Genomic DNA, 22,762 nt, shown 5'->3' with positions numbered 1-22,762 from the left:
TTTGTAATTACATCAGCAGCTCTCAGTAGCCTGGGATGAATCCCATCATTCCCCATAGACTTATAGGGATCCAGCTGGAACAGCAGAACCCACACATTTTCAGGGTTGACTGGGAGTTGATCATTCTCACAGTCATGGTCCTCCAGCTCAGGGCACTGGGACCCCCTTGGTCTGTCACTGGTGTTGAAAACAGAGGCAAAGAAAGCATTAAACATCTCTGTCTCGTCCACGTCCCTGTTTGTGAGGTGGCTATTCTCATCATGGAATGGGCTGATGTCATTTTTGCACTGCCATTTACTACTGACATATTTAAAAAGGCTCTTTTTATTGTCCCCCACGATCGTGGTTTAAGGCCAGCTGGAAACTAAGTACCACGCAGTTGCTTGCTCAACCCCCCTCTCTACCCCCACCCTGGTGGAATGGGAAGGACAATCAGAAGAGTAAAAGCCAGAAAACTCCTGGGTTGAGAGAATGTCAGTTTAACAAGGAAAGCAAAAGCCACACACACAAGCAAAGCAAAACAAGAAATTCATTGAGCCCTTCCCAAGGGCAGGCAGGTATTCGGCCACCTCCAGGAGAGCAGGGCCCTATCCTGTGGGACGGTGACTTGGAAAGATTACCATCATCACTCCAAATGTCCCCCCTTCCTCCTTCTTCCCCCCACTTTACATACTGAGCATGATGTCATATGGTCTGGAATACTCCTTGGGTCAGTTGGGGTCACCTGTCCAGGCTGTGTCCCCTCCCAACCTCCCATGCACCCCCAGCTCCCTCCCCAGTGTTCAAGGAGCAGAAAAAGGCCTTGGCTTTGTGCAAGCTCAGCAATAACAAAAACATCTCTGTTTTATCAACTCTGTGTTCAACACAAACCCCAACACAGCCCAATGCCAGCCTCTGGGAAGGAAATTAACTCTACCCCAGCCAGAACCAGCACAACTGTCCAGCTCCAACTCCAGTTGAGCTTTGGCTACACAGATTTTCTCCCTACAGTTGTGAACAGCATCTCTATATTCTTCCCATACCACCTGACTTTGCTTCCACTGGACACACACCTTCCTTTTTTGCATTATTTCCAAGAGAAGATTCCTGTTCAGCCAAGCTGGCCCTCTGCCTTGCCTGCCTGACTTCTGATATCTGGGAATTGTCTGCTCCTGTGCTCTTAGGAGGAGATGTTTAAAAAGTGACCAGCACTGATGGACCCAGCACCTGCAAAAGTATTTTCCCAGGGGATCTTACTTGATATTTCCCTGAGCAGCCCAAAGTTTGCTTTCCTCATGACTGGAGTTGAGGTTTTGCTGGCACTTTCCCTCCTGGCAACAGAGATTTTAAATTTGATTGCTCAGTGGTCACTGTGGCCAAGATGGCCACCAATCACCACTTCATTCACAGAATCACAGAATATGGTGAGTTGGAAGGGACTCACAAGGATCATCAAGTCCAACTCCTGGCCATGCACAGGCACCATCCCCAAGAATCACACCATGTGCCAAGAGTGTTGTCCAAACGCTTCTTGAACTCTGTCAGGCTTGATGCTGTGACCAGTTCCCAGTGGAGCCTGTTCCAGTGCCCGACCAGCCTCTGGGTAAAGGACCTTTTCCTGATATCCAACCTAAATGCCCCCTGACACAGCTCCAGCTGTTCTCTCAAGTCCTGTCACTGGTCACCAAGAGATCAGTGTCTGCCCCTCTTCTTCCCCTCATGAGGGAGTTGTAGACTGTGATGAGGTCTGACTTCAGTTAAGTATCTCTTTGGATGCCATGAACAGTGCAATGCTCAAATTTCAGTGGAATACAATTAGATTTATAAAGTCCCACAATGTAGTACACACACTGAACTAAGACTGAGGCCTTCTGAAATAAGGAAAGGGTGTTGCATCTCAATTTCAGATCTTTAGCAGAACTATGGTCATCATGCCACAACTCCACAAGTCTTCACTTAGCCCTCAGATTTTCCATTCACCAAGATCCCTCAGTTCTTAAAATCTTCCTATGTTCCTTCTGCTTAGATTACAATTTATAAAGCATTGATGTCTTAAAGTTCTAATACATATATACTGACCTCTACTTTTACAAAGTGCTCTCTCTTAATACAGGAAAATCATTGCTAAACATTATGAAACAGCTGTCCTTACCTCTTATCAAATAAATGCTCTTAACATACTACTCGGTGAGGAAAACACTACTGTGGATTATAAATTAAAGGAATTTTTAGATTGGAAGAGATGCTTCAATTTATTATATCCTTTCTATTTCTACAAACAGAAATCTCCAAACAGCGGAAAGAGTTGGGATCTTCTTTACAACTGCTTATAGTTATTGTTATTGTTTGTCATTTATATTATTTTTCTGCAGCTGAGGCCTATCCAAGTGTTGAGTCACCAGAGAATGTAACAGTATTTTGTAAAATGATAAATAAGAATTACTTACATGAATGAACCCAGCATACTTTTTGTCTATTTCCACCAATTGCTGGTCAGCTTTGTTTCGCATAGAGGGCTCTGGATCTGTGCCCATAGCAATTAAGTACGGCACACACTTGAAAAAAACCAAATGAAATTATTATTTAGAGTCATTGTATCTTGTCTTTCTCACTCTTTGCTCTTTTATTACAGTATTGTTTATGTTATATTCTGACTACTGCAGAAACTAGAATAGGAAGCTTTATGCAACTTACTATCCAACTACTTTTTTCAAGCAATTAGTACAAAATACACAAAAGACCAGTGTCGCTCTTGCGCCGAGGTCGAGGCAGGAACAGGCGAGAGGCAGGATCGTAAAAAAGGAAAAGAAGGCTTTATTCAAAAGAACTGCGCAGTTTTTATAGATTGGTACGATAGGTTCTGTTCTATTGGCTAACTAACAGAAACATTTTTCTCACACACTGTCCTTGAGAGGAACAGAAAATAAAGTAGAAAAACACCATCTGCAAATTGTTTATGCTCAACGAGTTATCACATCTTTCTAATTCCCTAAAACTTCTCACAAGCCTCTGTGAGAAACACTTTCCATTTCTCTCTCTCTGTCCTATGGCATCCACAGACCAGTGTTATCACAGAATCATAGAATAGTTTGGGTTGGAAAGGACCTTAAAGGTCATCTAGTTCCAACCCTCTGCCATGGGCAGGTACACCTTCCACTAGACCAGGTTGTTCCAAGTCCCATCCAACCTGGCCTTGAACATTTCCAGGGATGGGGCAGCCACAGCTTCTCTGGGCAACCTGTTCCAGGGCCTCACCATCCTCATAGGGAAGAATTTCTTCCTAATATCTAATCTAATCCTACTCCCTGTCAGTTTGAAGCCATTCCCCCTCATCCTTTTACTATATGCTCTTGTAAAAAGTCCCTCTCCATCTTTCTTGTTGGCTCCCTTCAGGTCCTGGAAGTTCACAGTTAGGTCACTCCAAAGCTTCTCTTCTCCAGGCTGAACAATCCCAATTCTCTCAGCCTTTCCTCATAGCAGAGGTGCTCAATTCCTCTGATCATCTTGGTGCCTCCTCTGGACTTGCTCCAACAGGTCTATGTCCTTTCTCTGCTGGGGACCACAGAGCTGGAGGCAGCACTGCAGGTGGGGTCTCACCAGAGAAGAGGGGCAGAATCCCCTCCTTCTCTGCTCCCCACACTGTGGGATCAGTCCAGCCCACAGGGGGTTTCTGGGTGCTAGCGCACATGGACGGGGCATGTCCAGCCTCTCACCAACCAGCACCCCCAAGTCTCTCTCCCCAAGGCTGCTCTTGATCTGTTCATCCCTCAGCCTGGATTGATCCTGGGGATTGCCCGACCAAGGTGCAGCACCAGCACTTGGTCTTGTTAAACCTCATGAGATTCCAATGGGCCACTTCTAGAGCTTGTCCAGGTCCCTCTGGATGGCCCTGTCTTTCAGGTGTGTCACCTCCACTACTCAGCTTCATGTCATCTGCAAACCTGCTGAGGGTACTGTCAATCCCTTTGCATGTGTCATTAATGAAGATATTAAATAACACTGGTCCCAATATAGACCCCTGAGGGACACCACTGGTCACTCTTATTCATTGAGGCTTGGAGGCATTATAAGTGACAGAAGTTGTGTGAAGTTTCAGGTAGTATTTCCAGTTCTCTCAAACTCTAAAGTCAATTTACACTACAAAAAATGCCATTTAAAAAACCCAAACCACACACCACCAGTTATGACTGAACATGCACAATGGTTGTGTTATAAACAAATAATTACAAAAATATTATGTAAGCAAAGAATAATGGTGATGATAATTGAAGTTCTGACATTGACTCTGGAATTCCATAATGTTTGGAGGACATGGGAATTAAAGTGGAGACAAGCTGTCAGTTTTCAGGATAAAGAATTAAAGAAAAGAGCTTGGCATATACATGCAATTCATAACAGAAATATGCTCCAATGTACATTTGCATGTGCACTTTAGGCACTGGCTGGGCTTTTAGATCTTGATCCAAAGACAAGAAAATACAGCATTTGGAATCTAAATTTCAAAATATGCTTTCTGTAAAGGCCCCTTGCTACAATAAGAGATTACTGTAACATAGCTGCAAGAGAAAAACTAAAAATGTATCTAGCAAGCGTAAAAAGCTCTGAAACCTGAAGATGAGAAAAAAACACCCCACATCATAAAAGGTTACCATACCTGAACAGGATGGATGAGACCCTGGTTTAATGTCAGTGCAATGACATTTAGAGCAAAGTGGCGTACACTGGACTGGGTATGAAAGAAAGCCTCAAGGACCTGTTTAAGATATAGCTGCATGATGGAACTACTCATCCCTGAGGAAATATCACCCATTTCTTTCAGATCTTCCTGCTTTGCTACTTTTTTCCCTGTAAAAAAGATGAAAGCAATAGCACACTCACCACAGTATAATAAATTACTTTGCTATTATTTGATGCATACTTATCTTTAAGCTTCATAATACAAAGACATTCCAGCCATCTTAGAATGGGTTTATGATCTCATGAAATATAAAGCAGTCTGATAGCAAATATATTTTAAAAAAATAAAGTCACACAAATTTAAAGTCTCGTTCCTTGATAAAGGTTTTATTTTTTACAATTTTTTACTTTGTATCTGCTAATAACCTTAGAGAATATTTTGATAAAAAGTATTAATACCATCATTACAGCAATTATGCATTCTGGATTGCTTTCAGGGTTTATACATCCTGAAAGTAAATAATAAGCTACATGTCTCAATATACCTATACACATAATGAATTTTTGAAAATTATTCTAAGATATCTTGTGTACAATATTACTAATTAGATAACAATGTTAAATTACTCAGTTCATGTATATAGTAATTGTATGCAAGAAAGTTAGATTTTCCCTGCCTCAGCACAGAAGAACTCAGCACTTACAGTCTCTGTCTGCCTGCTGCATACGTGTATCCTCCTCCTGCAAGTAGGTCTGAAGGTTTTTCAACACCTGGATTTTTAAGTTTACTGAACAGTTCTTGTCCGAAAGAATGCTGTTGTACAGGGTCTTCACTTCCTGTTCAAACATTAAACTTGGGTGTTGTATAAATGCAAATCCTAAGGGTGGAAGAAAAGAGGAAATATTCCATGTTATTAACTAGAAATTGTATTTCTGCTTCTTAAGTCTTTCTTCAAAACAGAGGTATGAAATTTATCTCCTCCCAAGTGTGGTGCTAACAAACAATATTGCTTTTTCATATGGACACTATTCTAAGTTTATAAGGAGTTCTATTATCTGTCTGATAGATAAAGATGGGGTCCTGACCCAGGGCAATTGAAATAAGAGTTATATAGGTCTGGATATTTAAACAATAAAATCTTAAAAGAAAAAATGTAGCAAACACAATAAAATAAAATTTAGACCTCTCACTGTTATTATACATATACCTATTAAGGTCGTGTCTTGAAAATTACCAGAAGCATTCTCAAGACTACATCTGTTAGAAGATACACACTATAGAACTGCTTTTAGCTGCAGCCTTACCCTTGACAAAGAACTGGTTATTCTTAGTCAGGGAAGTCTTTATTTCATAAACAGTTTGATCTAAATAAGTAATAGTATATATAATTTTAGATCACATATGTAGATTTAGGAGTGCTGGCAACAGACTCTTACATAGTATCATAAAAAAACAGTAATGGGAACATAACTTCCCAATTTAAACTATATTTAACTACTTGAATAATTTTTTTAAGACTGTGAGAAAAGCAAACATTAAATGTATTTTTCACGACCATAGGAAACTAAGATTCTGAATGAACACACAGAAAACATAAACATAAAAGAAGAATGGGGGAAAAAATGAAAGCAAATAAAATTATGTGAAAGCAATGTATAAAAGTGGGCGTAACAAAGGGAAGACTGAGTCAGGTTTTTAAAACTGGCTCTGTGCACACAAAAAAGACAGTGTAGGTAGGTAAAGACTAAGTCTAGGGCAAGACCTAAGTGCATTTAAGATCTCATTTCAATTTCAAAACAGGAAAAGGAAAGAGGTGAAAGAAAAAGGAATGATGCTCCTCTTTGAAGTAGGTAGTATAATTGTCCACTCTATACAGGTATATATGGATGTTTATAACTTGACCACCTCTGAGAAAGTCCAACCCATTTTTTAAGTTTAATTTTGAAAATGGAAAGCACTTGCATGTATGTGTAACAATCCATAACTCTCTTTCTTTCATTCACTTAAAAGAATCTAAAACCACCAGTACTCGTAGGGAAATTATTATTTTTCCATCCCCTGTAAGCAGGGAAGAAATTTTTCTTGGCATAAGAATTTGTCATAGGGGATGAAAAAAGGCAACTGCTGTGTTCATTTAAGGACTGACTTCACATCTTGGGGCTGCTCTCACACCACTTCTCTTCATACCTTTGTTTTCACTCTGTTAAGGTTAAGCACTGAACTTGGCTGAGTAAGACATTACCTGTTAGATACTAACAAAATTTTTTATCCTCAATCTGCCTTGCAAGTACACATCTGGAAGAGAAGCATAACCATAACGCTTATGGTTAAACTCAATCTCTCAACAGCAGCGACACATCCCAAAGGAAAGGTTAAAACTGTTGAGTGTCCTTACTGTAAGGACACACTAATAATTACCAAAAGGAAAGTACACACTCTTCATTTGATGCCTTCAGGTGTATAAATTTTGGATTAGCTTGTTAGTAATTTTCACCTTATTGCTGCACATAAATGTTGAATGTATTTGACAACTTGACTCAATATTACCAGCCTGTAAAACAGAGCTTTGCACTGCCTACTGCATCTCTGTACATCCAAGCAGCTACCTTCAAAGTGGAACCAGTACTTAGATTAGACTAATATATCACTGAAAACAGTTGTCTGAGGTTTAATTAAGATAAAGACTGACATGTTTACAGGCAGAGAAAAAAAGAATAAAAAAATCTGAAGAATGCCTACTGATAGTCACTCCTGTTTTCTCCTCTTCCCCAAACTGATCACAGTTCAGTCTGTAATTCAGGAACATTTCTGATGAATACAACACTCAGCCTCCATGAGTAAAGCAATCATGTCTACGGTTAGGAAGGCAGCCCCTATCCCATGTGCAATGTTTTGTATAGAACAATTAAATTAGAATGGACTACAGTAAGCGTTATGCATCTTGATACAATGCTTAGAAAAACCTCCAGCTAGTTGTTAGCACCATAGCACTGTTCCTGTAACAGAGGCAACTTAAAGCCATTAATCCCACTCAGCTGTCTGCAATGGTTTCCTCACAGAATATCAAATCAAGATTCAGTCTCAGTCCTTATTCTCAGTCCTCCCTAGCCTAACCTGTACCAGGATATCTAAAAAGCCACCTAAACAGCAGCATAAGGAGGAAAATTCTTATACACAGTTAAACCACGCAATGCAAGCTCACACACATAGGAGACAACTTTCTTTAGACTAAGCCATAACCATGAACTGAACTCTTCCAGAAACCAAGGCCTATCTGTCCAAACAAGATGCTCTTACATGTACAGTTTTGGTCCTTGAGCAGAGGGTGAACATGATACAAATCGCTCAATGGCAGTTCATGCATTACTGCAAGTCACTGAGATACTATACTAATGCCTTCAGACAAAGAATCTATTTAAAATTGAAATACTGCCAAAGACCCAAAATAAGCTGTAATATTTAGACTATGGCATAATCTCAATGCCTCATGAAATTTCACAGAGCATCTCTCAGTTTGTATAAACTACCAGAGTTCCCTCAATTTCTGTGGAATTTCTGCCCCTACACTTAAAATTCTCAAAGTTTTTCCATCATTTTTTCTAGTTATTCTTTAACCATACCTTGAGGACTGAAAAACAATATTTGGAGTTACAAAATATTTGTATGTGGGGAAAAAACCTCATCTCCATTTATTTTGGAAACTTGATGCTTTTTAAGACTTGGTCATACATCAAAAAGGTATTCACTGTCAAAAGCATCCACTCTGCTGCAGAAGTATGCAACTTCCAAGTATCCCTTTGACTACATTTCTATATCCAAGTCTCAAATAAAACATGTGGTGAACTTTGATTTTAAACAAACTTCCCTGCCACTACACAAATAAATGCATGGATTTCTACTAGAGCAGAATAATAAAAACTATTAATATTTCTTACCAAGACCAATAATGGCTTTTGTCTGTACTTCTTCATCTGAATGCTTTGTAAAATACATCAGTAGTTCAAGTACTTTATCCTTAATGTTAACCTGAGGAAATTAAAACACAAATAATAGCTATTAGAAGATGAAACAGATATTTTTAATCTCTTATAAAAAGCATATATATCAAAATGGAGAAACACAATCTTACTGCATTGTTTTTGCAAAACCATGTATTTACAACCCAAAAAATGATATCATATGTATTATGAAGAAATGCATAGCTTTGAGGGCCTAGGAATACTGTGTTTTCAAACTGAAGTGGAGCATTAAATATGCACAAGACGCGGAGAATAAATACAAGTTATTTTACCTTACTGTTGCCCTTAAAATCTTCCTGATCAAAATCAAAATGCCGACACAGTGCTCCAACAGTGAAAAGTGATCTAAGGAGTGCTGGTTTATTGGCAGTAAGTATTGTACTGTTGGGGTCTTCTTGGTGTTGACTTTTTAATTTTGAAAGTGCACCTACAGCAAGATAAAAGTTTTGATCACAGTATTTAATCATGGTGTATCCCTAAAATAAGACTTGTAGGTGAAACTGAAGCGTGACATGTACATGTGATTTTACTTACCGTAGTATCTATTAAAACAGGCCCACACAAATTTATAGTTCTGAGTGACCTTGTTCACAACAGCCCCAAGACAGCTCACACAATGCTGAACAACCTAGGTGCAAAAAAGAACAAATTAATTATATATTTAGAATTTAAACCTGAGACTTTTGTGATGTTATGCAGGGAAAAGGTATGTAGAACTAAAAGTAACTATCTAACAGATGTAATGTCCATCTCGTAGACTGCTCTGAAAACATGCCGAAACTTATAATTGTTAAAATATAGCAACAACACATACAAACACAAGTAAACCAAGAACATTGATTTTTCATGGCTCAAAAGTTATCTTCATAATGAAGAGACTTTCTTTAAACCGAAATTATGTATTTCACAATGTGAAATGGAATTAACCGAATAGTAGCAATTAAAAGCTTACTGTCATGCCATATTTGATGATGAGTTTCATGAGGTCTTCCTCAATAGTGGCAAGAAATGTCTCACTTGGGTGTTCCATTAGTGGCACTACAAGTTCTAAGATTTTTGCAACATTGCAGATCACCATGAAATCATTCTGGGTCTGAAACAACAGCATTTATAGCATTTAACATTTCTGGCTGTGTTACCTCTAAGTATTATTAATATGTATTATGCAATACATATATAATACATATTAATATAATACAATTACATAATAGTATGATACAATTATGTATCTTGTGCAAGTTATTTGGTAAAGATTTAAAATAATATATAGTTTACATCTGCTTTTAAGTTACATATTATTTTGAAAGCAAGTTCTCGTTTTCTACAGAACTTTTATAAAAAAAAAAAATTGGTAGAAGCAGAATTCACCTGTCATCAAGGCTGAGACAGACCTGAAAACTTTTGGTCATGAAAATTCTTTTGAGTCCTAACACAAATTTAGGAACCCTTCCTGACACATGCACAGTAGAGAATGCACAACACCTGGCAACAGGTATTGGCAGCAAGTAAATAATGAAATAACCTTTTCCTATACTGTTTGATCAGAAGCAGCTCTACGTCTGTTGTAGATATGCCTAGAGAATGCTCTAGGGCTGAAACTGTAAAATTCTAGGCTATACCTGCAAGCTAAGCTGATAACAAGCATTCTCAGGCCTGCTCTTCCCTGGGCAGCTGACCTAAGGTAATGGATTGCTGTCCCCCACTCAGTCAAGCTCTTCCATGAGCCATGGCTGCACGATCCTGCTCTGCTCCTGCCAGATGATGGGGTCATCACAACTTTCACTGAGCCAACTGTGCTAATCAAAATGGCAGAAAGCAGTGCAGTGTTTCAGAGGAGAGGGCCATTTTCCCAGACTGGGGGGATTCAGCACTGTAGCTCTCTATCATTTCTGTGAGCTAAACTGTCTTACAGAGAAATACAAAAACACCAGAGCTAGGGTAGAGAGAGGTGAACTGCTGAAGAGGATAGAGCAGGACATATTCCTTCTAATATTTATGCTATATGTTAGATCACTCTATCTTATGGAACCATACCTTTAGTCTTAAGATTCATTTATTAAATCTTAACTACTTTTAAGACTGTGACTATAAAATAAAACAATTTAAAGAAATTATTTCATAACAGGTGGAAAACTGTGTTTTAGTCTTTAAGGGAAAGAAGCACAGGTTTCAGTTTCATTTGAGTGTAAAATGTGAAGGCAGAGGGTGAGGAACAGCATCTTGGAAGCTATAGAGATCATAAAAGGACCTAATATCTTTAAAAGATATGATCATGAATCATAGAAACATAATTTTTATTTCTCTTTTCCTACCTTCACTTTCATCAAGCATACAAGATAGCCATTAATTTCCATGCTTAATTATCTGGGAAAAAGAAAAGACTGACTTTCTATTTTTCTCTACTTACACTACATTTAGTGGTCAGGTATGGCTGCATGGTCATGGCATGTTTGACCATTAGCTGGGGCCTGATTTTGCTGAATAAGAACAAAGTGGTTATGCAAGCAACCAAGCGACCAGAATTCACACTTTTGTTGTCAGAATCTGCAAAAAAATTAGAAAATACACAAAGCAATGTTTGAGCAATGAAAAACATATAGCCAAAACATCATATGAATATCTCTTTCATAATATATCTTTCAAGATCAATACAGAATATTCTTATTAGATTAGAGATGAGAACATAATGTGCTAACATTTGTATGTGATCACAACATATGTAAAATAAGCAAAGATGCTTCAAAGATATCACTAGTTTTTAACCTAATTACTGTACACAGAACACTGGCCTAGCCAATGATTCCTATTACAACAGTAGAACGTATTAATACAAATAAAAAAAAAAGTTTGAACAAGTTATTTTAAAATTAGCTCTGTTATTGTGATTAGCTAGAGAAAATTAGGGAAGCTTTATTATTACACAATGCTCAAAGGTTCACAATCAAAATAAATGCAATAACTCATTACCATCAGTTTTGTAATAGGAATTCTGTAACAATAACTTTACACAATAGTCATTTGAACCACCACTGTTACAGTATCATAAAATTCAAAGAAGCTACTAGGTTGTAAACACTATTACCTGACAAGGATTCCTCATATTTAAGAATGTGCTCAACCAAATTGTCAACAAGTTGAGTACAGGCTTTCTTCACAGGTTTATATGAGGCATCTTCTTCTGACTTCAACAGCTATAGCAGAAAATTATTTAGTATTCAGGGTGCATTCATTTACATTGGATATGTACTGGTTTTATAACAATTACTACCGATCCACAAGGATTTTGCACTACAAAACCATTTAACTTCTCCATAAAAGTTACACCAATGGAGAATTAAAGAAAGGTCAGATGTTTAAAGGGCATGGATTGAATTTGTTTACTGTAAAGGACTGGTCTTGCAGTCTCCCTTCAATATGTTTTAGTACCAAAAGAAATTTTAAAATTCTTACAATGATTGTGCCATACATTCAAAATTCATTACTTACATTTTGAAGAAGCTGTTCAAACCAATCATAGCCTGTATCTCTACAAGCTGCAACCTAAAAGTAGTTTTGAGAATAAACTGGTTAAAAAAAGCATCTGAATAAAAATAATTTCAATACAGATGCCATCTTAAAAGATCAGTAGACATGCAGAGATATATTTTCATAAATATTCAGTATGATATCTTTGGAGACCAGAAACTTTTTCCTGCATTTGAAAAAGAGTTCTCACCATTTAAGTGATCTCAGAATTTGCATCCCATACAACACAAGGCCTACACATTTTACTGGAGATTGCTACCTCTAATGACAACCAAATTTTGGGTTCATAGAACAACATTTTGTACAGATTAAAGCACAAATACAAGTCTGACGTATTAAAAATGAACGTGTGTGTGTGTGTGTGTGTGTATATATATATATATATATGCATGTACATATTTTTATATAAAAAAACTAAGCCTTCACTGGTATCATGTGTCAGGAACAGCTCAGAGATGCTCCAAAAAAGAATTGGCAGGAGAACTGAGAATTAAATTGAAGTCAAATAAACTGACTGGTCATTCTGGAAAAATGCACAATACACTAGAATTTAGTAAAAATGTTAAAAAGCAGTTTAAACTAATATTTTTAAGTCATGAGGAGAATACTTTTATTTGATATTTACATCTTGGTATAATTGCTATTAAAATACCTTTTCAGTACAGTGGCTTTACCAATATGTTTTCACTACAAATGTAAAAGCATTTTATTTGAAACAGATTTTTGAGACATACAATTTAATTTGCTGCTCCTAAAAAGTAGATAACATTATGCAGATACTAGTTTACCTTGGGTGAGAACATGACCTTGCATTTGTTGAAACAGCTTGATAACCTTTCAAAAGAAATGTTATCAATTGCGGAAATTTTTCTTTTAAGAGACAACTTCTTAGTTAGGCTTTATTATATGCTGCTACTAGCATTTCCTGGAAAATGTTAACTATAACAGAAACTTGTGGTGCTTTAACTGAACAAGTATTTTCCACAACCTGAATATAATGTGGTCTCAGTTATCACTGCCAGCAGATTAGTGAGCATTTAAAGTTTCTTATAGCCTGTTCCATCAGATTAATAATTCTAGCATGTATTCAATGTCAGGAGAGATATAAAGAAATTAATCTGATAATTAAATTACTTGTGTATTTATAAAATACTTAAGACAATATTCCAAAGATACTAAAAATATAATGAAATTTTACATGCAACCTAATTAAAATTTGTTTAACATACCACATCAGTGATGTTTAGTATTTTCCTAGTCATTGCTTCTTTGTCATGATGTAGAGTTGGAGTGAACCAGAGCTTCTGGAATGTCTCATTTACTAATTTCTGAAGGAAAAAAAATAGCAGAAATAAATAATTTTATCTTGGCACATAGGTATTATTACTAATACATCTGTACAATATTTTTTTTACAATATGTGCAATTCTGTAAGGAATTATTCAACCTATGTGATACTGTTGTAGAGAACATTATCTGAGATAGAACCAGATTACTATTACAGCAGTTATACTGGTCTCTAAGCAAGCTTCACTAAAATGATCACTGGGAAAGTGATGCTACAGGAAATAGTTACCATTTTCCTGCACTAATCTGCATTCCTCAGGAAAGCATAGTAGGCCTGAGAAACTGACAACTGAACACAAGACTATAATTTCTACAGCAGAATTAGCAGCAATTGTAGATTGGCATTTTCAGAACAGCTGTGAGAAGGCAAAGAAGAGAGAGAAGTCAAGTCTCTCTACCCAAACATAGGAAGTTGATTCCCTTACAATGTTTTTGTATAGAGGAAAAGATGGAATAGAATGAAAGTGAACTATTCCCAAATTACATATAAAGCATACGCTTGTAGGAAGCATTCCTCATCCATGGAGACTTAAAAAACCACATTGCAGATACTGCCTCATCTTTATGAGGTTGTTGGAAAGGCAAGGGAAAGGTCATCCTCCTTTCCTAGCAGCACCTTAGATACAGCTGTTCATCTACTTCTTGATTAACAGTCTGCCCTGAAAGCCACTTGGCATTAACATATCTCAAGTGGTAAAATTATATGTTGCAGCTTTAAAGTTCCAGACTTCAAATCCCACTGAAAGTGTGATACAAAATTATTACAGGTATATTCTTAATTACCCAACAATTTAAATATTATTTTTGCCAAATCAAACAAAAAACATCAGTGTCAGGTTTATGATTCAACACATAATCTTAGGTTTTTACCCTTCTGCATATATGTCACACAAAGATAAGAATATGATGACATAAGTAACATTTTAGGGGGAATAACTGATTCATTAAACATTCAGAATTAATGCAAAATTTTCACAGATGAATACTTTATATTTTTTATACACAGGATTTATAAATCTGGCAAATAATAACACCAAGTACTTAATTTTGACTTAAAGTTTATTTTGTTTTCAGAAAGGAATTTTATATACTAATTTTACTTGTTAGAAAAGAGAAGTATCAGAGACAATACTTGCAAAGAGAAAAAACCCCAAACTCTAGATAACAACTTTTTAAAATCCTTTGATTGTCAGCAAGAACTTGATGAAAATAGAAAAAAGAAAAGAAAACCAAGTCAGACAGCAATGTAGAAAGCTATTTGCTCTTAAAAATTAAAAATAAATAAAAGTAATAAAAAATTACAAAGGAGCAATGAAATACTTTTTTTATTACTTTTGCGTCAAAATATGGAAACCAATTATGATAATTTAAATCCTGAAGGATATGTTTCATTCTACCTTAATGCCTTCTTCATCATTGACTCTCCGAATCATTTTTACACACATCTCAGTAATTTTGGGAAATGTTGGTTGTTCAATGCAGATATCCCTAAGTATCTTTATGACTCTTTTTCTGACACTGATACCAGTATCCTGTGAGGAGAAAAACATTATGCTCTTGAAAAGAAATCAGACATAATATTAATGTATTATATAAATTATACTTGAAGATCACACAATCTGACCAGAAAAATGCATTCAGAAAACGCAGCTAAAATATTCTGGAGTATATTGATATGAAAGATCAGCATAACTTTATTTGCAACAATTCTAAAGGTTTGGGCTGAGTCCCCAAAACATTGAAACACTTCCTCCATTTATACCATCCCAATTAGGAACTCACGATATTGCAAATGTATAATGCCACTTCTTAATTCAAGATCTTACAAGCTAGATGCGCTGATGCTTTAGCTACTGTTTATGAACACCTATGATCCTTTGTAAGTCTGGACTGTAATACTTCAAAATCCTTTGAATAAAGCTTATGGATGATATGTGCAGCAAATATTTTCCAATTTCCTAGGCTTCATCTAAGGAGAAGAATGAGTAGCTTCATTTCATATTACTTAATACAAAATATGTTTAATCTAAATGCCAGGATGAGTGCCTTTATGCATCCTCATATGGACATTTCCAAAACAGCTTACAAACAAGTTTTATCGTGTAACTATAGCAAATGAGTAGTATTTGACTAAAAGCCTAACATGAATGCTAAAAGCCTTATCTTAAATTAACACTGTATTTATTGGATCATCCAGGCAAAACCCACTTTTTATACAAAAAATCTAATAAAAAGCCTTTTAAAGCACTAAAACATGGCATAAAAAAACAAAGTAGTTTTATCTTTTATTTTCTTTTGGGTAACAAATGACAACTTTAAATTACATTGTTATAGACTCTTTTTATCACCCACACTTCTGAACTGCCCTCAATAACCCATATCTGAGACTTCAGAGATGTGGCAAAATTCCTCATTTCATTTAATCTGTGCCTCAATAAAGGAACGAAAAGGAATATAATTCTGATTCTGTTGCAGTACAATTTTCTATATATATATTTACTTATTGATGTATAAGCTGGTTCTGGCTGGGGTAGAGTTAATTTCCTTCCCAGAGGCTGGCATTGGGCTGTGTTGGGGTTTGTGTTGAACACAGAGTTGATAAAACAGAGATGTTTTTGTTATTGCTGAGCTTGCACAAAGCCAAGGCCTTTTTCTGCTCCTTGAACACTGGGGAGGGAGCTGGGGGTGCATGGGAGGTTGGGAGGGGACACAGCCTGGACAGGTGACCCCAACTGACCCAAGGAGTATTCCAGACCATATGACATCATGCTCAGTATGTAAAGTGGGGGGAAGAAGGAGGAAGGGGGGACATTTGGAGTGATGATGGTAATCTTTCCAAGTCACCGTCCCACAGGATGGGGCCCTGCTCTCCTGGAGGTGGCCAAATACCTGCCTGCCCTTGGGAAGGGCTCAATGAATTTCTTGTTTTGCTTTGCTTGTGTGTGTGGCTTTTGCTTTCCTTGTTAAACTGACATTCTCTCAACCCAGGAGTTTTCTGGCTTTTACTCCTCTGATTCTCTCCCCAGTCCTGATGGTGGGGTTGTGAGCGAGTGGTTGCATGGGGCTTGGCTGCTGGCTGGGGTGAAACCACAACAATGTAACAAAGCCTCACTGAAAACAAGCAATGCATTTTAGAAGGTTGGTCTTAAATAATGATGCTCCCCATTAAAATAATAACATACATATAACATACTCTTGGAATCATCATTCCATATTATTAACCATCTAAACTCAGTTGAAAACAAATTTTCCAATGACACATCATAAATAAGTCACCGTACCAATATTCTTTCAATCAGCATATCATAATACTGCTCAGCTAGCTGAGGACGACAGAGCACAAATCGGCCAAGAAGCTCCACAGCTGCCTCTCTTACACTAGTGGAGTTATCCATTAGCCGCCCATGAACTCCTCGTTGCATATCCAGCTAAAAATGAACAAATAAAAGACAAATCCAAAATAAGAATTAAAGATTTCTTTTAAGTGTGACAGAAGAATGCATATACGTGATGGATATTTCAGATTTTTTTACCCTGGCTAGAATACTGGGGTCTACAGCAACAACCTCAGACAGACACTTCATGGCTTTTGTTCGAACAGCAATTGCATTTTCACCAAGTACACGTAGAATCTAATAAAAGAACAAAAACAAAGATTCATTTGCTTTGGGAAGGTAGCAAACTGTATAACAGGCAACAGTGCAGCAGAATAACATGCAAATGAAGTAACTAAAATAAGAATTCCCTTCATTTTAAACTCTACTTTTGCCATTCACTTGTGCCTTTCATCATGGTTCTTTCAATAGAAGAGGTGGATTTGGGCACTATCATTTTAAGAATGGCTCTATATGCAGATCACTATAAGTAACAGAACCTAAACTAAGCTAAACCAAACCAGTACCGGAGTCCAAACATGTTGCCATGACAACATGTTAGTGCTCTTCTCCCAGAAAAAGGAAAAAAACCACACTGGTTAAACAACAGCTTCCAAAGTGACAGTAACATGCACTGCAAGCAAGTAGCTAAGCTGGCTTGTATTTTCAAATTAAGATAAGTTTAATGAGTTAATATCACCAGATGAGCATGCATCTGGCAGAAACTGTAAGAGATTTCAACATTCTGTAATTATTTTTTACTGTGTACATCTAAGATATTGATTTTGCCATCTACATCCATTAACAAATAAAATAATGCATGTACAATATGACATATAAAATGTATGCAAGAAAAAGAAATATAAGCACTTATGTCATTAATACAGAAAGCACATGGTGTTATTGTGGCCTGTTAAATACCCATGCTCAACAATGAACAGATATGGTACACTACCACTAAAGTGTTTGGAATCAGAAACCAACTGCATTTCACTGTACTAAGACTTCCAGCACAGTTTACCTGTGTCAAATAAATATCAAAGCTCTGGGCAAATGGCCTCATAGAGGCCAAGTAGCGAACAATCAAACATGCATCTTCATAGTCCACAGTATCAGAATTCATCCTGCAACAAATTCAAAGTTTTAATTAGGATACGTTTATCAAAAATGATTAAAAATGTCAAACGCGTGGTTAATAAAGCACTGGTGCTCAAACGTACTTTAATGTACTGAACTGAGATGGAGCAGTTTTAATGATGCTGCGAAGAAATGCTTTGCGACTTTCCGCTCTATGCATGATCTGCCCCGTGGTCTCAACATCTTTTGCATGATGAGTTCCTTCAGATGAGTCCTCATCCTTCTGAGATTTAATTGCTTTCTCTGTCTCCATAGTTGTATCCCGGAACCACTGAGCTATATAAAACTTGCGAGAAAACTGGAGAAATACAGCAGGATACACAAAAACCAAAAACAACAGATGTAGAAGAGTGAAATTAACGGATATATGAGATTAAGTGAGTTTAATGCAACAACCATATTTCAGAAAACACAATCAACATTATACGTTAGGGTGACAATTTAATCAAATCTCTAATATGTATGACCAAAAATAGTTTTATTCAGTGCATGTTACTAAAATTATTTTTATATAAATTTGACATCAGAAAGCTGAAATTTACCACTAATGATGCATCAGTTTCTGTGTTCTCATCCAGATAATCTAGCAAAGCCTTTTGCAGCTGTTGAATTTCATCTTCTCCTCCTGAAACCTATCAGAAATAGAAAGATAGTTTTAAAATAGAATATTGCACAGTGGTAATTATCACCTGAAAATCTGTATGTCCACATATAAAATACACTGAAATTAATGTTCTGCAATTATCAATACAACTAACAATTTTTTAATCAATTACTTCTAAACTCTATAGAGATGAAACCAAATTAGACTGCAGCTCCAAAGTCAAAAAAGATTAACAGCGGAATAAGAATTGGTTTAAAACAGACTGACTGATTTGATTAATTTTCATTTTATGATCTTGTGTGAAGACCCTCTATTCTCAAGGAAAAACAAAGGGCTGAAATCACACATAGTAGACTGAAAAAAGATTTAACCTATAAAAGGTATCATTAGCGCTCTCAACAATTTTAAACACTGAAACAATGACTTTACAGGTGAACAAGGGATAAAAGGCAAAAAAGTCAAATGAACATAAATATGAAACACAGACAACAGTAAAAACATATGGGAAGTGTCAAAGAAATAAAAATAACTTATCCCTCTGCAAAATATTTGGTATAAATGTTTTCAGGTTTAAAGCATCGATACAGAGAAAGCGCAGCAAGTATGCTCAATTCATTAAGCAAAGAATTTACAGAGGTTATTCCCAAACACCCGTGAACTCTAGCACTAAAGAATCATACTCTCTGAGACTCAATTAAGTTTCTATCAGGTCAAAAACCTTGAGAACAAGCATACATTTTATAAAAATTCCACTTAGTGCATAAAGTGTATCTACAGAATAGGGTACTATTAATTTTCCTGCAAAGCACTTTTAAGATGCACAAAAAGGATTACATATGAAATATTATTATGAGAACTATGCATCAGATTTGCAAATATCTAAAATGTATGAATGTTAAAACCAGAATATTTTTTACAAGAGGCTATTTTATAGGAAATATGTACATCCTGATCTCTTAAATAATTCTAGCCTAAGTAAATTGAACAATGATTTTGTATATGACCATCAGACAATGTACTTTTCCCCATATAGGGGTTAGAGATCAAATCAGTATCAATTAACTTGTTAATGAATCAGAAACTAACTTTCTCAACACCCACAAGACAGCATAAACCCAAAACCATAAAACATTCTTTTTTCCTTAGTATTATACTGAAATGTGCAGGTCCTTGCAATTGTTGATGCAATTGTTGATGCTACAGCAGAAAAAAGGGGTTTTTTTCCCCTCAAATTAATCAGTTCAAGAATTCAAAAGATGTCTACAGTAGACATAATACTAATGTAGGTTTATTAATTTATATTTGGCGCCCTATGACGTGTAGATTGTGATTTGAAAGTCTGGCCTTCAACCAATGTTAAATTCTGTGGATAAAAAGGCTGAAAAAGTTGCTTGATGAACCTTAACTGCCTAACTATTTTAAAAAGTAAAAAACCCAGAACAAACAGAAAGAAATTGTGAAGCCCACAACAAATCATATTCAGTACTGATAATAAAAGTAGAAGAATTATTTCTGGCTTAAACTTCTTCAGCTACAAAACACTTTTCTTCTTCAGCAATAAAACCTGTAACTTAGAACCATCAACTTCTGTATGAACAGCATAAATTGAGAATCTTGTCACAAATGTAGCACATAATATAGCTTGCAAACAACAGCAAGTGGAAAAAGGTACAAGTCCAGAAGATCAGCATATCAAGAGATAAATTAATGAAAAGCATGCACAAGTGTTCAAATCAACTTGACAATCTATGACAGATTTCTATGAAAAGAAATCTGTTTAAAAATGTCAAAACAGAACAGATTTTCTCTTAAATCTAATTATACAATTCACGAATCGAAACCACAACAGACAGAGTTATAAGCACTCATCGATCATTGGAAATTATCCTGGTAATATATCAGAGGGTAGAAGGAAATATCCAACAGTCTAAATACTCAAGTCAGCAGGAAAGAAAAATCTGTAGAGATATAAGTTCATTTCTGAATGAAAAGAATAATTTAAGATATTTCTAATGATTAGAGCTGAATGTCTACCAATGGATTTTATTTTCTTGCCATTTGGGCAACAAAGTGAAGCTTAGGCGTTGTGCACATTTTCAAGTAATTTGTTCGTATGTTACAAATCACTTATAAACAACACAGTCTAGCCTGAGTGAATGTACTGTATAATATACACTTTTCACAATGCCATCATTTATGTTAAGCTTCCTGAGTAACTGAAAAAAGCTTTTAGTGCTCAATTGCCCACAGCTATTTTATTTTCTGTGGATGCCAATGCCTAGTTTCTGCCTGATCCTGTAAAAAACTCAAAACAAATAGAAAAATTCAGGTCACCACTCACGTATGTATCTTTTTAGAATATCTTTCAATATTATTATATAACTTCTGGAGATAAGGAAAGAGAAAAGGATTCTTCTAAAGTATTTCCCTATGAAGTCTAATGTACAATTGTCAAAATCACTTGCAAACAATTACACTCCCTTAGCACATAGAAGTATAAATTATAATAAGCCATGAACATAAAGATTTGACACTATACATAGTCAAATATTCCAACTGACAAAAGTCATGGGAAGTATCAGCCTCATGAAGGAGTAGATGAATTTTGATACTTTATCTGAATGCCTGTAAATTGCACGAGTTTTACCTTCAAAACAAGTCTGTAACAGTCACCATAAAATACATATAGTAGATCTGGAGTCTTTTCAGGGAAACCACCTTGATATGACTACTCAACTTTAGATCTCATCATGCTGAGAACAATTAATAGTTCAGACAGAAAAGTATTGCATCCATAAGAAATGTAAAAGTTCACATTTTTAAAAATACCCATAAGGCCCAAGATTTTCTTAATGTACTACAGAGAGCCCAAATGCACATACTGCTTTGTTAATATCTGGCAATCTTGCAGATTTGGAAACATTTTGATAAGGAGCATTAACAGAAATGCAAATATGCATTCTCCAATGAAAGATATATGCAATTCTAGTAAGAAAAACCCCACAAAAATAACAACTTCCCTACACACACAACCAATATCAGTTCTATCACATAAAAACTAACCTTATAGGCCTATCAGTTTAACTCTCAAAAGTCTCTATATGAGTGCCATAAGCTCAATTACCATTTTGCAATAGCAAATGCACACACATGCATGCACATGCATGCATACACACACAAATATATTTTAAGGCCTCTTAAAATATAATCCAACTGTCACTCCATTATTTCATCTATATCCTCACCAGAAAATTGGTTTTACCATTTTAATTAACAATTTTAAATGATCACTAGGAAGATGGTGTGAGAAAGACATGAATTAACAAATGTGATACTAATAAATTGAGTATATTTGATTCAGAAATCTGAACAACGATGAAAACTCAGTCCCCATAATTCCAGTTTTTCACACATCTTTAAAATGTTTAGGCTTTTAAATAGATACATCTCAATCCAACTGGCATGGGATCTTTCACACACCTGTTTGAGTATTCTGGCTATAGAACCTTGATCCATTTTGCTAGTGACTGCATCTTTCCTGAGTCTTGCAGCTACAGTTCCAAGATAGTCAAGCGATGCAACTCTTAATGCCATTTCTGTAGATTTGTTACTGAACTGGTGAACCTAAGAAAAGCAGAATAAGCTGTTATAAAAACTATTTATTTTTGCAATTGAGATTCTTCTTACAAGACAGTTTGACCTCATTAAAAAGTCCACCTAATTTCCATGCTGCCTAAAGTTATGTAATTTACTATTACATCACAGATACAGTCCTTACTTTAGAATGTTTTTTTCCTTTATTGAGTCTTTTGCCTTACAAATACGCCTGTTATAAAAATATATCTTTTTAAAAAACTAAAATAAACTAGACATCTAGTAAAGCAGATATCCTTTGCAATAGTATAGCACCATAAGACATCTTCCTCATTATTCACACAAGTATAAAGAAAGCTGCATTTTACCAGGAACATGACCATAAAATATTTTCCAAATAAAAAGCTCAAAGTACTGTATTAATTGCATTTTAATACTGAAGAACAACTCTCAAAAAACATTACTACAAAAATATTCACATTCTGTAAAATGTCACAATCTGTAA

The 22,762-nt window shown here is 35.9% G+C and overlaps 1 protein-coding gene across 4 annotated transcripts in view; it reads right to left on the bottom strand.

The window, feature by feature from the left end:
- The window catches only part of LOC118701528 (nipped-B-like protein), a 167,396-nt gene that overhangs the window by 7,437 nt on the left and 137,197 nt on the right, over positions 1 to 22,762 (bottom strand). For all 4 annotated transcript variants that reach the window (XM_036406183.1, XM_054517780.1, XM_036406185.2 and 1 more), the window contains 18 exons: positions 22,144 to 22,287; positions 18,602 to 18,691; positions 18,143 to 18,357; positions 17,944 to 18,046; positions 17,082 to 17,180; positions 16,830 to 16,976; positions 14,946 to 15,080; positions 13,431 to 13,529; positions 12,163 to 12,216; positions 11,759 to 11,867; positions 11,084 to 11,220; positions 9,629 to 9,769; positions 9,211 to 9,304; positions 8,949 to 9,103; positions 8,593 to 8,683; positions 5,361 to 5,534; positions 4,634 to 4,824; positions 2,427 to 2,534 (listed from right to left, as the gene is read on the bottom strand). In XM_036406183.1, coding sequence (XP_036262076.1) covers positions 2,427 to 2,534; positions 4,634 to 4,824; positions 5,361 to 5,534; positions 8,593 to 8,683; positions 8,949 to 9,103; positions 9,211 to 9,304; positions 9,629 to 9,769; positions 11,084 to 11,220; positions 11,759 to 11,867; positions 12,163 to 12,216; positions 13,431 to 13,529; positions 14,946 to 15,080; positions 16,830 to 16,976; positions 17,082 to 17,180; positions 17,944 to 18,046; positions 18,143 to 18,357; positions 18,602 to 18,691; positions 22,144 to 22,287 — 2,286 coding nt within the window. The remainder of the gene's footprint in view (positions 1 to 2,426; positions 2,535 to 4,633; positions 4,825 to 5,360; positions 5,535 to 8,592; positions 8,684 to 8,948; positions 9,104 to 9,210; positions 9,305 to 9,628; positions 9,770 to 11,083; positions 11,221 to 11,758; positions 11,868 to 12,162; positions 12,217 to 13,430; positions 13,530 to 14,945; positions 15,081 to 16,829; positions 16,977 to 17,081; positions 17,181 to 17,943; positions 18,047 to 18,142; positions 18,358 to 18,601; positions 18,692 to 22,143; positions 22,288 to 22,762) is intronic.

The sequence above is a fragment of the Molothrus ater genome, chromosome W (genome assembly GCF_012460135.2).
Source record: "Molothrus ater isolate BHLD 08-10-18 breed brown headed cowbird chromosome W, BPBGC_Mater_1.1, whole genome shotgun sequence".
Taxonomy (NCBI): Eukaryota; Metazoa; Chordata; class Aves; order Passeriformes; family Icteridae; genus Molothrus; species Molothrus ater.
Note: the sequence above shows the minus strand (reverse complement) of the source record. Positions and strands in the feature narration are given on the sequence as shown.